Source organism: Natator depressus, chromosome 21, assembly GCF_965152275.1.
Source record: "Natator depressus isolate rNatDep1 chromosome 21, rNatDep2.hap1, whole genome shotgun sequence".
NCBI classification, from domain to species: domain Eukaryota; kingdom Metazoa; phylum Chordata; order Testudines; family Cheloniidae; genus Natator; species Natator depressus.
In genome coordinates, this window is record NC_134254.1 from 12,748,644 (window position 1) to 12,765,371 (window position 16,728).

The following is a 16,728-nucleotide window of genomic DNA, read 5'->3' on the forward strand; positions in this document are numbered from 1 at the left end:
TTGTAGTTTTTAAAAAAAGTTTGGTTTTGCCAATGCAAATGTTTCCCTCGTTTTCATTAGAAAGTTTTCCTCAAGTGCTTTTTCATCATCACCAGATATTGGGACTGGAGTTTTCAAACTCTGCACCAAGAAGGCAAATTAAAATCAGCTGAGGAATATGCTATATATTCTGCCAGGCACAGGTTCCTAATACACACGACTTTATTTCGTCTCTCTCTTTCTCAGCAGGCTAAAATATTTCCCCCCCCACGATCATCCGTCTGCATTTTCATGAGCCACTTCCAAACCTACGAACTTGTCCTTTCCCAGGAGAGTAGCCTTCCCCTGAACCTGATCCCAGCACCGGGCAGCCGGAAGAGTTTAGATTAAGGATTGCTTTTAAACCTAAATATGACAGTTGCTACTGGAGACCCCACGGATGAAGCAGCAGCTTTGGCAGGTCATCCTCAGGACACCTATAACCCTGAAACTGATCATGAATGCTGCGAGAGGGTGGTCATTAACATCTCGGGGCTGCGGTTTGAAACGCAACTCAAGACGCTAGCTCAGTTTCCAGAGACCTTGCTAGGAGACCCTAAAAAGAGAATGAGATATTTCGATCCTCTCCGGAATGAGTATTTCTTTGACCGAAACAGACCCAGCTTCGATGCTATTTTGTACTACTACCAATCGGGGGGGAGGTTAAGGAGGCCTGTCAACGTGCCCTTAGACATCTTCTCGGAGGAGATCAGGTTTTATGAACTCGGGGAAGAAGCCATGGAGATGTTCCGAGAGGATGAAGGATACATTAAGGAAGAAGAAAGGCCTTTACCGGAGAATGAGTTTCAGAGACAAGTGTGGCTGCTTTTTGAATATCCAGAAAGCTCAGGGCCCGCCAGGATTATAGCTATTGTCTCTGTCATGGTGATTCTAATCTCCATCGTGAGCTTTTGCCTGGAAACGCTGCCCGTTTTTCGGGATGAGAACGAAGACCTGCATGGCGGTGGGATGAGCCATCACCCCTACTCCAACAGTACCATGAGCTATCAGCAGTCGACCTCTTTCACAGACCCTTTCTTTATAGTAGAGACACTTTGCATCATTTGGTTCTCCTTCGAGTTCTTGGTAAGGTTTTTTGCCTGCCCCAGCAAGGCTGGGTTTTTTACCAACATCATGAACATTATTGACATTGTAGCTATCATCCCGTACTTCATCACTCTAGGGACCGAACTGGCTGAGAAACCAGAGGATGGCCAGCAAGGCCAACAGGCCATGTCTCTGGCCATCCTTCGAGTCATCCGCTTGGTGAGGGTTTTTAGGATCTTCAAACTGTCCAGGCACTCTAAAGGGCTGCAGATCCTGGGGCAGACCCTCAAGGCCAGCATGAGGGAACTAGGCCTCTTGATATTTTTCCTCTTCATCGGCGTCATCCTCTTCTCCAGCGCTGTCTACTTCGCAGAGGCTGATGAGAGCGAGTCTCAGTTTCCCAGCATCCCAGACGCGTTCTGGTGGGCAGTGGTTTCCATGACCACAGTTGGCTATGGAGACATGGTCCCTACGACCATCGGGGGGAAAATAGTGGGCTCCTTATGTGCCATTGCTGGTGTATTAACGATTGCCTTACCAGTGCCAGTCATAGTGTCCAACTTCAACTACTTCTATCACCGCGAGACGGAAGGAGAGGAGCAAGCCCAGTATTTGCAAGTGACCAGCTGCCCAAAGATCCCGTCTTCCCCTGACCTAAAGAAAAGCAGGAGTGCTTCCACTATCAGCAAGTCTGATTATATGGAGATACAGGAAGGTGTAAACAATAGTAATGAGGACTTTAGAGAGGAGAACCTGAAGACAGCCAATTGCACCCTGGCTAACACAAACTACGTTAATATCACCAAAATGCTAACTGATGTGTAGTCCTTAAAACCTGTCACCATATTTAAAGCTGAAGTGGAACACTTACAGCTATTGCATAATACCCTGCATTGTAGTTAATACCGTATGTTCTGCAGCGTGCATTTGGTTCTGCATGGGAAGCAATAGTTGTGTAAGTGACTTTCTAAACTTATTTAGACACCGAATAAGCTTTCATGCAAAAATTGTTTTTTTACATCACAGGTTTATGGGTTTCCAAAGACATGGAGCATGTAGGCATTCAAAACAAAATTATATCACTTGCAGTCCCAGGGATATTGAACAAAAAAGTCATTCAAGAAACCTCATGTAAACAACAGTCCCCACAAATGTCAAGCAGAAAAAGTGTTTCACTGCACTCGACACATACAAAAATATATCCCAAGGAAATAGCACACATCTAGCTTCCAAGCGTATGGATTCATAATGAAAAGGTAATGCATAGTTTAATTAAAGGAACATACATCCCGGCATCCAAATTACTTTATGGCTCAGATTTCTGCCTCGGAAATGCCAAGCAAGAATACATCATGCAGGCTTGTGTTTCATAACTGAAAACGCTGCATGCTGCAATGGTTTCATCCACTGCAGTATGTCAGTGTGAGACCTAGGGGAGAGACAATTAGCATGACAGAACACTATTTATTAAGTCTTAAATTTTCTATGCCGGTGATAGGAAGGGACATAAACAAATCAAGAGCCCGCTTTTTATTTGGGTTTTTTTTTCCGATGACACCTTCCATCTTCACTATCTCCAGGGTCACCAAAGACACATCCACTGACACATTCAAGATGAGTTTAAAAAGCATCCTTTTTTAGCATATTGGAGCAAACTATGCTGTGGCCTATAATATATTTATACTGCAGTGAAATTTAATCAGTAATACAGTACTGCTGCATGGATACGTGTTGCATGAATCTTAATATTGAATACACATACAAAGATATTTTTTCTCAGTAGCCTATACGGTATTCATGTTTATAGTGTTTATAGATTCTCCGATGACTTGAAGGAGATTCATGGAAGTGAAAAGAAAAACAAGGCTGGATTACGGCAAGGCAGGGGCTGACTAAATTTGAGACGCAAGGCAAAGCTTTCTGGGTGCTTCCTGGTATTCACTGAAACGGAGCAAAGAATTGTGCATGTGAAGGAAGGTGAGCTGAAAGTTAAGCACCTATGCTCATCACGTGGGGAGGAACTAGTAATTAATCTTGGTGTCACAAGCAGAATTCCACGGCTGACCAGAGATGGTACAAAGGACAGGTGGCATTGTACGTGAAAGACCTCCTGACTCTACTGTTCTGCCCCCATTCACTGTATATTATCATGTTGTATATAGAAAGGTAAGGGCAGATCCTCAGCTGCTGTGAATTGGCTTTATCAGAACCGCAGCAATTGACACCAGCAGAGGACTGGGCTTGATGTATGTAATATATATGTGATATCCAGTCAAATGTTCGCTGAACTTATGCAAGATAACACTGGCACAAGGCAATTTATGGGCCAGATCCTCTGCTGGTGTAAACGAGCTTCAACGGAGTGACAGTACTAAGCAACACCAGCAGAGGAGCTGGCTTGGGTATGACTAGGTGTAATACGGGATATAGGAGTTCAGGTTAGTAGTGGAAAACTATTGCCCTGCAGCTGACCTCTGCTCCGAAACAATATACCAAACAGCCTGCAGCTCTTGGGCAGAATGGTCCAAGCTCTGCCCGCGCTGGCCCGCACTGAAGTCGATGAGATTACATGGGTGTCATTGAAGGTGGGATCCAGCCTGCTTCCCAGATGGTCCCTTGCTTTCAATCAATGGGGCAAGAGTTTCCCATTATTCTCAAGCGCCACCTTCTAGCACACCTTTTGAAAATGCACCCGGGCCCTAACTTTGCTGCAACTTCAGCCGGTCTGTGCTGTGTTTTGGCTCGCAGAGGGCATGCGGCCCTCTCGGCCTAAAGCAGAACTTCGCTTTGAGCTGCACCTTGCCACCCCCTCCCAGGATGAAGCTTCCCTTGAAATCAATGGGACTTTCCCCAGAGCATGGGAAACTCGCCTCTGTGCAGAGAGTCCGCAAAAGGACTGCTCAACAATTCAGATCCACAGGCCAAATGTGGTGCACCTGCTTTGCGCAGGGGTGAAGGCGGGGCTGGATTTAAAGACTGGTCCAGCGATTCCTCAGAACCTAGAGCACTTCTTCTGTATTGACTCAGTCTTCAAGTCCGCAACCTCCCCCCACTCCATTGATTGCAATGGAAGTTCTGCCTGAATAAAGAACTCAGGGCTTGTCCCATTCCCTTTACAATCCCAGTTTTATTCCAGAATAGCTGGGAGCCTCCCATTGCTCCCACGAATGTTTCAAGTGGATTATATTGACCTGTTCCCTGCCCCATGCACATGCTTATTTACTTCCCATGTTCCCACAGTTTCCATGTCCAGAAGTGTAGCTGACAATCTGAACAGTGGCAGGAGAGAAAAGAAATTCCCCATTGTTTGATAAACCATCCAACAGAGGCAATCTTCTTTTTGTACACGTGCCACCGCACCAGAGAATGCCCAGCTGCAAGATCTGTAGCGCAGATCTCAGCCGCTAGCTAGCTGGTCAGTAGAACTCTGAAACCAGCAATTATTTACTGTTTTTAGGCCTCGAGCTAGGAAAGCATTTAAGGACGTGCTTAAACTTAAGCACACGCTAAGTGGTACGCTGAATCGGGGCCTTAGACTCCCGTTGACTTCAGTGCACTTTGGATCAGGCAAATAGATTTCTACCTATCGTCGTTTTCATAGGCTGTCATGAGAGACGGGATTATTTCTAATATCCTTGATAAAATACAGGTGCTACCATAGCCTTCAGCAATGGTTCCCAAATCTTGCTATGGTCCCGATTCTCCTCTCACTTACACCAGTGTCATGCCACTGGTCCAAATGAAGTTACTACTGATTTACACCCGTGCAAGGAAGAGAAGATTGACTCAGGCCCATTAGGACTGGTACTACAGAACTTTCTCCAGTTAGGGCAAAAGGGCCTGACTCCTGCAAGGTGCAAAGCGCTTTCAGCTCCACTGCCCTTCAGTGGCCGGTGCCTGGCGCAACACGATCGATTCGGAGGTATTTTTTTAATAAGGGATCTTAATTCTCTGGCTTCACGGGTGCAAGCAATGAACAACAGAAGTGCATTTTTTGTCTTGTTCATTTAAACGCAATCATTTTTACCTCTAAAAATATAAAACTATCAAAAGCAATAAACCTTATTAAAAGAATAATTCCATCACATTCTACAGCGATGGTCCTAAACCAGCGCCACTTGCTTCTCAGTACAAATTCCCAGTGAGGCCAGCCAGCCTAAATCGGTCTGTCCCCACCACTGTAGAATCTGAGTACCTCATAGACTTTAATGTATTTACCCTTACAGCACCCCTGTGAGGTAGGGCGGTGTATTATTCCCATTGTACAGATGGGAAACTGAGGCAGAGTGAGACTAAGGGCCAGATTTTAAAGGTATTTCGGCACCTAGAGATCTCGCCATCTGGGGGGATTTTCAAAAGTGCCTAGGCACCTAACTCCCATTGACATCTGTATCTTTGGGTACGTCTATACTCCATTGTAAACCAGGTCTATGGGACCCAGGCTTGTGGACTTGGTGTCTCCAAGCCTGTGCTTGAGTGTCCCCACTGCATTGTAAACCTGGGTTTATAATTGCTGAACCAGGGTCTCACAGCCATGCTGACTCATCTATACTGCACTACGCAGGTCTTCTGACTCAAGTCTGTGGCTTGTGCTGCATCCACACTACAAAATGACAGGGCTTGGACCTGAGGCACAGCAAGACTCAAGCTCTCACCCTCCTCCGCCCCCCTGCCCCCAGCAGGGTCCTAGGACCTGGGTTCTGAGTGCTTGGTGACCAGAGTCAGACTGATTTGCGTGAAGACCGAAGGGGGGTTTGAGCTCAAACCTGAGTCAGAACCTGGGTTTGCTGTGCAGTTTAGACATACCTTTTAGGTGCCTAAATACCTTTGCAGATCTGGGCCTCAGTGACTTGCCCAAAGCCACACAGGACATCTGTGGTGGAGGAACTGACACACAGAGAGACTGTGGGTAAAACAAAAGTGCCCAAGACTCTAACTTTCAATAAAACTTTGGGTAAAATTTTTAAAAGTGCCTCAATCCCATTGGCTTTCAAAAAGACTTAGGGTCCTGAATCACTTAGGCGCTTTTAAAAATTGTACCCTAAATGACTCACCCAGTCAATCTGTGGTAGAACTTGGACATGAACCCAGATCTCTTGAATACCAGCAAGTGCCCAAGCCACTGGACTACCCTGCCTCCTTCTGGACTGCTCTTTTGGTCCTTAATGATTTTTATAAGCGCATTGGGTGACCTTCTCCCCTCATGTAGAAGACCATTACAAGGCCTGTACAGCACCTTATCTTAAGGGCTTAGGTGGGTTAGAGGTCTCATGCTGATCCTTTGCCCAGGGGTAAATATCATCCTAGGTGAGTAGGGAACACCAGGAACTGGTCCAGTGGTTGGTTTACCCCCAGTGTTTTGGGCCGTTGCTGTAGCGTGCTGGTGTATTTTGCGTAAGGGATATCACAACAGAGAGTACAGCGCTGTTCTTACACTTAGCCACGGCTATCAGTGTCTGTCTTTCTCTCTGGACGGACGAACCACTTGAGATAAAATACAGATCTGCCCAAACCTTCAGTTAACAAGCTCTAATCAATGCCCTTCCCCCAAATATTCTGAGTTTCCCAGGAGTTTGGTGAACTTTAAAATAATGCTCACTGAAGCCAGGAGTGATGGCTTAATCCCTTCCATTGCCTTGAGCCAGACTAACATTATTACCACCTGGCTCAGTGCACCTGAAGGCAGGAAGGAATAGATGTGGCTAATGACTTGCTCTGGGTAGACTGCCTTGGCAATGGCGCAGAATTTGAAAACAGGCCCGATGTCAAGGACATACAAGAATGCCTGAGGCAACCTGCTCTGGGAGCTTTAAGAGTCCGCAGTGGGCTCACTGGGAACAGTGTCCTCATGACCAGGGGGCTATGGCAAACAGAAGGGGCCAAATGTAGCCCCGACATAAAGAGATTACACTCCTATTGACTTCAGTGGGGCTTGAGCCTAGAGCTCAGGGATCTAGGTACTGTTCCTAGCTTTGTTTCTGACTCATCTTTGTGACCTGGAAGAAGTGTTCAAAAGTGGCATCTGATCTTAGTTCGAGAGACTTCAGGCCTGATTTTCAGAGCTACCAAGCATCGAGAACTCTCTTTGATGTCCACAGGAAATGGAAATCAGGCCACGGCATCTCACATCAGGCACCCCTAACTGTGGCACTTAGGACCCTCATGATTTGTCCAAGGCCACAGAGAGAGGCAGCGTCAGAGCCGGGATTAGAACACAGGTCACTTTCTAACACCTAACCCTGATGCGCAGACTGCTAGTCAACATATAAAATCTCTCTCTCTTTAATGCCTTAAAAAAATAGCATTTGCTCAAAGGGCAATCACATTAGGCTGAGGAACTGGTGAATTTCCATCAAATCATAGCTGATAGGAAAGAAATATCTATGTAGATAGTACTGTGAGTACAGGCTTTATCAGAAATACTTATCTCTGCAGCTAGTTTTATGTTCTTTTCCAAAGCCTACTCAAACACTATGCTAGATCAAGAAAAAGATCCTAAGAATGGTGTTATGAGAGTGTAGCCTGTGGGTGTATAAATATGAGCATATTTGTACATAAATACACAGAAGGAGAGAAAAAGACAGAGGAGGAAGTATTTCAGGAAGGGTCTTGCTTTGTGACCAGGTGGTTCCTAGGTCAGCCACTGAAATTACTGCCAAAATCTCCTAGACTTTCTGGAGTTCGCAATACAGTTAGAGGTGGGCCCAAGCTGAGAAACAGATCCAGATCCAAATTTGAAATGGGTTGAATCAGACACCTTTCCCTCTTGACTAATGAGGACATTTGGAGTTCAGCTTTACAGCTGTTCCTTCTCTCTCTCTAGTGGAGGGAAGAAATCCCCCAATTCCCCTGAAACTTTGCGAGATCGCCAACCCATGGCTTGGGCCCATCGCTAGTATCTATGTTACTATGCAGATGAAGCCAAAGCAATGATCTAAGGGATTTTTTTGTGATGCAAGATGCATCAGCTGAATCAAATTATTATAGCTGTTAGGGGAAAGTATCCATAGGTAGATATGACTGTGGGCTACAGGATTTATCAGATGCAGGGCATGTGATTTCCTACAATTATGAATTTCAACCCTGAAAGGTTTGAATGTCTTATAGGTCCCACAGCCCCATAAAGAAGGACCCCCATGCTTCCTTCCCCCGACCCCTCACATCAGGGAGAGATGGAGCAGAACTCAGGGGTGGATGCATATACCTAAGAATGTGGACTACGGCATGGACCCCACATATTTGGAGCTGGGGAGGAGTAACTCTATGGAATGCATTCTCCTCGGGATCCTGTGAATTTCCCACTGACCATCACTCCAGTTCCTACTGCTGCTCAGAGCAGAGTTAATTACCTCCCCTTGTCCTCCATCCCCTCAACGGGGAGTGGTCAGTGTCTGTGCTCAGTAGAGGACCAATTGGCCATGCTGCCACTGGGGAAAGAGGCCAGGAGCAATGAAGAGTGGCTGGCACAGATCCCTAAGTTTAGGCCTAGTATTCACCGTGGATCTTAAGGCTCTGCATAAGCGAGAGACAGCTCGTTTCTCACACACCTTGTGCATGCTGATCTCTTCCCCAGAGCCAAGAACTCTTCCTGTTGTCAGAGCTCCTCTCCTCCCTTTTGCAAGTGGTTGTTGTTGCGGCTATTAATTTCTGCTGTGGTAGTGTCTAGGGACCCCAAGCAGGGATCGGGGCCCCATTCCACTAGGCACTGTCTAAGCAAATATCACAGACACAGTTCCTGCCCCAGACAGCTGACCATCCCCTAATGGGAACACCTAGCTCTCAATTCTTTTTTATACCAATTCTTGGGAGCAAACCTTACACTCCTTTTGGTCTTAAGCTGAAATGCTGCTCCCCTCCCGTGCCCTGCTCAGGGTCCTTTGTGAAGTTCAGCACAATGGCCACATTCTACCACTATAATCGCCTGCCAGCTCTCTCTCTGCATCAGACCATTTCTAAAATCTTCCAGCTGCAGTCACGATCTTGGCATTCAGCCCTGCATGATGCTGGCTGGACACCCTCAATTCCTATTGCTAGAAAGGGTAGCTGCAGGTGCTGAGATCTTGGCAGGATCACATCTTAGGACTTTGGGTCAGAACCTGAGCTAATGCAAATTGGTGCCATTGGAATGACACCAATTTACATCAGTTGAGCATCTGGTCCACAGCCCATGTAAAGGTGGCAGCAGATAAATTCCTTAGTTCATGTTTCTCTTCCTGGGTATGTTTTGGCTTCTACAGGATGTTGAATGTTGCAATGTGACAACGGTTTCTTTCCAGGGTCTGTGTGTGTATAAATATATATGGGAACTGCATATTCTTTCAAGATTTGTATGGCTTTTTTTTTTTTTACCAAGTGTAAGAACTGCAATTACACCTGCTTCCCCATTGCCTGAGACTTTGCAAATGTCTTACAATGTCATATTACTAATCATTGCTAGAAGCTAAAAAAAAAAAAGATAGATATTGGCTCAAATAAGCGTGTGTTGCCTAATTTGAGAGAATCAATACGAAGAGGAAATCCAAGAAAGACCATGTAATAATGATGCTGGAACTGAACCTTTCGTCTCCATGGTTACTGGAGAAATGGGACCAATAATGGAGAGAGGCTCATGGGAATTCCAACTCATTTAACCATGTGTTTGCTAGACAACATTTTAGACACCAGCTGTATCTGAATTGCACAGTGTGTATAGACAGTATCATTCTTATTGACGACTGGCTGGCGTTCTCAGCGGTGACTGGACACTGTTAGCTGAGAAATCCGAAGTCAATAAGGTGGGACATTTGTATATAGATATACATATCTGTGTAAATACATATTCTGAATGAACATTTGCTGTCTGGTTTATCCTGGATGTACATAATTTATTCTTCATAGAGTATCATAAATTTTGTAAATATCGGCACCAATTAAGAAAAAATATGTATAGTATTGAGGATTTATTTTGGCATCGGTTCTGTGTGGAAAACAAAGAAAAGCAAATAAATTTTGGACAGACTTGTCATTTTCTATGCATTTGAATGCTAAAAGACAAAAATCTCCACCCACTAAAAATAGGATTTTCTCCCATCAGAAACTTTCCTGCAGTGGCCTGCTGCATACTCCTGAAAATGATGGAAGTGACTTACATTAATTAAATATTCAGACTATGCATAAGGAGGATATATTGTATGATCTGGGCATTTTGCTGATTCCCTCCAAAGGGTTATAATCATGTAAATCTAAGGAACGAGGCAACTGTGTCTTTGAAAATTTCAACTAAGGTGGCTGCATTGTATTGTCATCATACACCATAGGTATCTTAGTACAAATGCTGAGTTGCCTGTTAGAGAGAACCCCAAGGAGAAATAATGTTACTTCACTGCATGGGGATATTGCAAGGATATTATTTATTTGCATTACAGTGGAATCTATGGGTCCCAGCTGAGATCTCACCCACATCGCATCAGGCTCTGTACAGATATGTATGCTGGAGTTTTCAAAAGATCCTAATGAGGTCGAATCCCCAAATTCCCTTGAAATTTGGGCTCCTGACTCTTATCACAGAATTAGTGTGAGACAGTCTCTGCTCCAAATAGCTTTCAGTCTTAATGGGCAAGACACGTAAAGGAAGAGAGAGGCACAAAGGGGCAGTAACTCACAACACTAGGGGAATTGAACCTATGTTTTTCTGCTTCCTATATCACCACCCTAACCCTAGGCACACACTGGCTCTCTTGAGCAAGTCCCCCCCAGGCCAGGAGTTAGTATGAAGTCACTCAGTGTTCTGTTTAAATGGGGTGTGTGTTCTGGCATGCTTGATCTCGCCCCTAGAAGGAACCACATCTTAGACAGATAACAAGAATGCCTGGGAACTTTGCAGAGAGTGTCACATTTTATTCTAAAATACTGGCCCGAGGAATGGGAAGAACATTTGAGAAATGAGCAGATTACTGTGCTAGCGATGAGCTGTCTATGGGAAAATAAACGGAGTGCTTGCCGGTCCCCCCATAATGTCTTCTAATAGGATCATAAGGCTGAGAACTATTTTTTCCTAGTGTCCATGGGAAGTTTAGATTAATTCACTGAAGAATGTAAGCTTGTCTCATTAAAAAAACTATAACTAACTCAGTTTACAGGATGTCAATCGAGCATTATTCCCCCCTGCTGCATAACAGCTTGGAAATAGCTGATCCCTACTTGGAAAAAAAAAAGGGGGTCGAATGGTCCATGGTCGAATGGTTCAGGGTTTAAGCCGATCTCTACCTAGTAGAGATCGGGGCAGACGATGTAGGTGGCAAATTATCACACATCTGTCTACAGTGAGGATCTTAAGCCTCCCCCTGAAGCTGGCCACTGTCAGGGATAAGATGATGGACCTCAGATCTGATCCAGTCTGGCAGTGCCTATAGTGACAATTGGCTTAGTTCCTCTGAAATCAATGGAGCTATGCTGATTTGCACCAGCTCTTGGTGTCTAAACCATTTTCCATTGCCCCCCAAAATTCATTCTCCTACAATTTTACTTGAAGGGCACAGTTGAACTGTGTTAATTGTCACATTGCTAATCCCCTAACCTGTCAATTCTCACCTAAATAAACCAATAGATCCCCCACACTTCTAAGCCAATACTTCACAGCGGAAGCAGAGTGCAGCGATGAGGTCAGAACTCATTAAGCTCCCAAAGGTGGCAGTGTTTCTAATGGTTAGTCCACAGGGCTGGAAGTCAAGAATCCTGGATTCAGTTTCTGAGTCTGCTGCTGACTTGCTGCGTGACCTTAGTCAAATCACTTCACCACTCTGTGCCTCAGTTTCCCCTGGTGTAAAATAGAGATAATGATATTTAACCCATCTTTGGAAAGCATTCTGAGCTCGTTGGATAGAAAGGATGATATAAGTACAGAGTACTAGTATTAACTTTGCAAAATATACTGTGGTACATCTACCGATATGCCGGAAAGTATTCATATAAATAATTGCAAATAAATTATACTTGTCAAAAGAAACTGACTCTACCATTTTTTTTTGGCTGTCGTGGGGTTGATTTTTTAAAATGATTTACTTACTTGCTAATTCTCAAAACCCTCATAGCATGGTCTTCCAATTCTTCAGAAGAATTCCTTATTACTTGCATTACCGTGGTACTTAGAAGCTTGAACTGAGATCACTGCCCCATTGTGCAAAGCACTGCACAGGCATAGAGTAAGAGGCAGAGAGTCTCTCTCCCAAAGAGCTTAGGTCCAAATCCTCAAAGGTGACTAACTCCCTGGGAGGCACCTAAATACTTTTGAGGATTTGGGCCTCACAGTCTAAATAAACAAGACACAAAGACCAGGGGAGGGGAAACAGAAGCAAAATGTCTCACCCAATTTTACACGGCAGGTCTGTGGCAGAGATGGGAAGAGAACCCAAGACTGCTGCATCCCACTCAAGTCCTCTAGCCATTAGGTCACTCTGCCTGGTTAAAAAGGGTTAGGTTCTGTTGTGAAATATTTTAAAAGAGGCAGCCACACAACAAGGAAGATGTTGAAAAGAATCGTCATCCAAAACATGTAACTGGATAAGCAAAGTCAAATGATGTATTGTTTGCAATGCTGTGCAAACAAAACCAAATCTGTACTATCTATAACAACCTGTTACCGATTCCTTCCTACGAGAGAACAAGATGCCCGTAGGACCCAGTGTTAATGCATGATGACACTGTGCTTTCTTCGGGATATATTGCACAGTGCAGAGGAATAAATCCCTTCTGAACTTTAGGTGACATTGACAACATGCTAATAGACTATTTCCATTTTACCAGAGAGAGAGAGAGAGAGAGAGAGATCAGATTGCATCAAGATTTATTGACCTTTTCTACTCTCCAGTTTCAAAAGCTGGAAACCAATCATTGGGCTGCTAGAGTAACTGGTTTGTATAAATATCTGCCTGCTGCAATCTAGCACCCTCCACGGGGATCCTACCAGAACTGCAATGCACCTGGCTTTAACTTTTGTACGTAGAACTGATTTATATTTGACATCTGCTGTCATTCTGGGGAGCTGTTCAATAACAGATTAAATAAAAAATTAAAAGACACATAAGCCTGTGTTTAAATGAAGTTATGGGAGTGATGCAATGTGTCCAGCACAGAAGGAACCAATAAAGAATGTCTTAAGGAGGTAGGCCCAGATCAAAGGTGTTTAGGCACCTAACTCCCATTGAAATCATTGGGAGTTTGGCATCTAAATGCCTTTGAGGATCTGGACCTACAGCCCAAATGTTTTCAAATAACCTCTCATTTAAGGGGCCTCTGTAACTTACGTGATGGCTGCCATCTTGGCTGACACACCAGGGTTGAACCGGGGACCTCCAGAGTTTAAAGCATGAGCTAAGAAAGCCCAGACCTTTATAGCTAGAGACTGTAACAACTCTCATCCTCTCTGGATTGGCATGTAGGGGACCTGTAACACACATTCAATGGTGGGTTATCACCTCCACTTTTGGGTGCCTGAAACCCAAGTCTCACTTTTCAAAGGTGACAATTCAACCACCCACCACTGCAACAAACAAACAGCCAGGGCAGCTCAGCCCCAGGCCTTAGGTGTCTCCAAGCACCCAAATTAGGGGCCACTTCTGAAAATATCGGCCTTACCCCCTCAGTGCCTCAAGTTCCTCATCTGTAAAATAGCAACGACCTACTGCACAAGGGCATGACGAGGGTTAATTTGTTAATGGTTGTAAAGCACGTTGAACTTGTTCTTGTCTATATAAATGCCAATTACTATGAGATCAGAGAAGAGAATGTGGCCCTATTTATGTATCTGACCTCAGAGCGCCTGTGTTTAGACAGATAAATTCGACTGGCCCATATCCTTCACAGCATCTGCAGTTTACAAAGTCATGTAAATATGTCTTGATGAGCCTGGCGCTCCTAAAGCTTATTCCCTTGTTCCCGCCCCCAGCAGAGCATGGATGCTCTGTGAAAGCAGCATGATTAGCTAGTGGAGGGAACAGCAGAGATGGCACACTGCAAAGTTTGCATTTGGATCTGAAATGACACAGGGGGGTTTAGCTTAGTCCTTCCTCTGTTCTGAAGTGCCTCTGGCTGACCCAGGAGTGTTACTGATATGCTCAACAATGAGCTATAACCAGTGCTGTCTAGAGTGACCCACACCCTTTTGGCTACACTTTTCAGAAGGGCTCGGTCTCCACAATGGGGGGCCACATTTGCAGATGAGCTCAACACTTTGGGTGCTGAGTTCCTTTGAAAATGGGGTCACAAAACAAGCTGACCTCTTTTGAAAAATCTGGCCTGGATTGTGGGTGCTGAGCGCTTGAAAATCTGGCCCCAAGCTCTTCGAAAAACATCTGGGCATAAATCAAAGGTTTCAGCCTAAAGGATACATTGCCATCCAGTTCTGCACATAATCTCTTCGATCCCTGGTGGGAGGTTGCTCACATGCCTCTGCGGGAAAAATCGGGCTGGTGAATGGATCAAGCCAAATGTGCTAAGTAGTAGCTCTGCTGGTTAATGACTGCCACAAATGGCCCGATGCTAATGACAAAGGGGTAGGGACCTTTATTTATTTGCTAGTGATGCTGCCGTGAACCTTGGGAGCAATCTTTGCAGCAGCAGTACTGTACGGGATATAGTAAAAATGCCATTAAGGCCACCTATGTTTCATTTTCCTTTCATGTTGGCACCACCCCAAAGGACTTAAATATGGAGGCTTCCCCAACAGCCACACTTCACAGCTCAGGGAATATCCCACCATGCCCCTCACCTTTCCAAAGGGCTGATCCAAAGCCATCCAAAGCTAATGGAAAGAACCATTGGCTCCAACAGGTTTCAGATCATCAGAGCCCAGGCCCGTGGGCTGGTTCTACTGGGACCTCATGCGAACATTCTGGCCACTTTCTTTCCCCTTCTCTTTAGTTTCTGTAATCCCCATTCCAGGTGGTGCTAAGTCAGGTGTACCAGGAGGACAGATTGCTAGGTCAGGGTGGTACTGAACTTGTTAGTGGCGTCGTTTGTTCATTGATGGCTGGCTCAGTCAGCTGTCCTGAGTACTTATGTGCAATGGGAGACAACTGACTTGCAGTGGCCAAGATATCCAAAAACACTACATGAAGAGTGCCCAGCTTCAGCTGCCAAGAAGGGCCCTGGTTTAGAGAAAGCATTGGACACCTGCCCTCTAAAAATCAGGCCTCTTTAAGAGGCCACTCCAAATTGTAGACACTTGGCAAAATCTTGGTGCATATCCACAGCACTGTGAGGAGTCAAGGAATCAGTCAGGGTCCACCCAGTAAGAATCCCTAGTGCCTTGGAGAGTTTTCCATTGCGGAGAATAAGTGATATTTTATAACCAGGCAGAAATGCAACCCATTCATAGAATCATAGAATCATAGAATATCAGGGTTGGAAGGGACCCCAGAAGGTCATCTAGTCCAACCCCCTGCTCGAAGCAGGACCAATTCCCAGTTAAATCATCCCAGCCAGGGCTTTGTCAAGCCTGACCTTAAAAACCTCTAAGGAAGGAGATTCTACCACCTCCCTAGGTAACGCATTCCAGTGTTTCACCACCCTCTTAGTGAAAAAGTTTTTCCTAATATCCAATCTAAACCTCCCCCATTGCAACTTGAGACCATTACTCCTCGTTCTGTCATCTGCTACCATTGAGAACAGTCTAGAGCCATCCTCTTTGGAACCCCCTTTCAGGTAGTTGAAAGCAGCTATCAAATCCCCCCTCATTCACTATTTTAGAAGTCTGAAGCCACAGGACCAGATCCTCAGATAATATATATCAGAGCATAGATTGGGGACTGGTCCTGCTTTGAGCAGGGGGTGGGACTAGATGACCTCCTGAGGTCCCTTCCAACCCTGATATTCTACGATTCTATGATAGGCGCCAACTTTGTGGGTGCTCCTGTTGAAATCAATGGGAGTTAGGCACCAAGCTACCTTTAAAAATCTGGGCACAAGTAACTTGCTCAAGGTCACAGAGGAAGTCTGTGGTGGGGTACGAAATGGAACCAGGGTCTCCAGACTAGCACTCTAACCAATGGACCAGCCTTCCTCACACAACAGACTTTGCATTTTATGAAGGTGCCCTTGGAAATGTGCCAAATTGACCTTGGCGTTAGAAGCTGAACAGGACAGATACAAAATGGGCAGAGGCAGGGCACCTTTCCCAGTGCTAGCCCACAAGTGAGCCTCAATCCAGCATCTTGGAAGGTAAAACAGTTGATTCTCCACGGCCAGTTCACTCCTTGGCCTCTCAGCTGAGACCGTCAATAACTGTCAGAATCCAGCACAAAAATTCACACCCGTTTTTGTTCTTGTTAAAAGCAAAGCTGGAGATTCTGGTGCACATCATCCGTCGTAAGGAACATGCAGGAGATGCTCTGTAACTGCGTGTAACTGTCAGGTGTTGTGTTTCTGAATGGCAATACCAGTGTGTTTTTACCAGTGGGTTCGCAGACTCATTAATGTGTTAATGAGCCACTACAAATTCAAGATTTATTGGGAAAAGCTTCAGATATTCATTCACTTCTCAATAGTTGTATTAAAACACTGACCTACAATCACGAGACAGATTCACAGGAACGCCTCAGACGACAAGCCTTTTCCCCTGGTCTCCCTTGGACACGCTCAACATCTATTACAATTCCTTCATGCAGGAAGCTGTTGCAGTTCTCAGAG

General features: G+C 45.1%; 1 protein-coding gene across 1 annotated transcript; it reads left to right on the plus strand.

Annotated features, from left to right (window-relative positions):
* The first annotated feature begins 368 nt into the window (after nucleotides 1-368).
* On the plus strand, nucleotides 369-11,996 carry KCNA2 (potassium voltage-gated channel subfamily A member 2). The gene has a single exon (XM_074936130.1). It carries the CDS (start codon nucleotides 391-393, stop codon nucleotides 1,888-1,890), a length of 1,500 nt encoding a protein of 499 aa, XP_074792231.1. The 5' UTR covers nucleotides 369-390; the 3' UTR covers nucleotides 1,891-11,996.
* The last annotated feature ends 4,732 nt before the right edge of the window (nucleotides 11,997-16,728 follow it).

Coding starts and splice junctions, on each gene's coding strand:
- KCNA2 (XM_074936130.1), top strand. CDS start 391: ATGACAGTTGCTACTGGAGACCCCACGGATGAAGCAGCAGCTTTGGCA.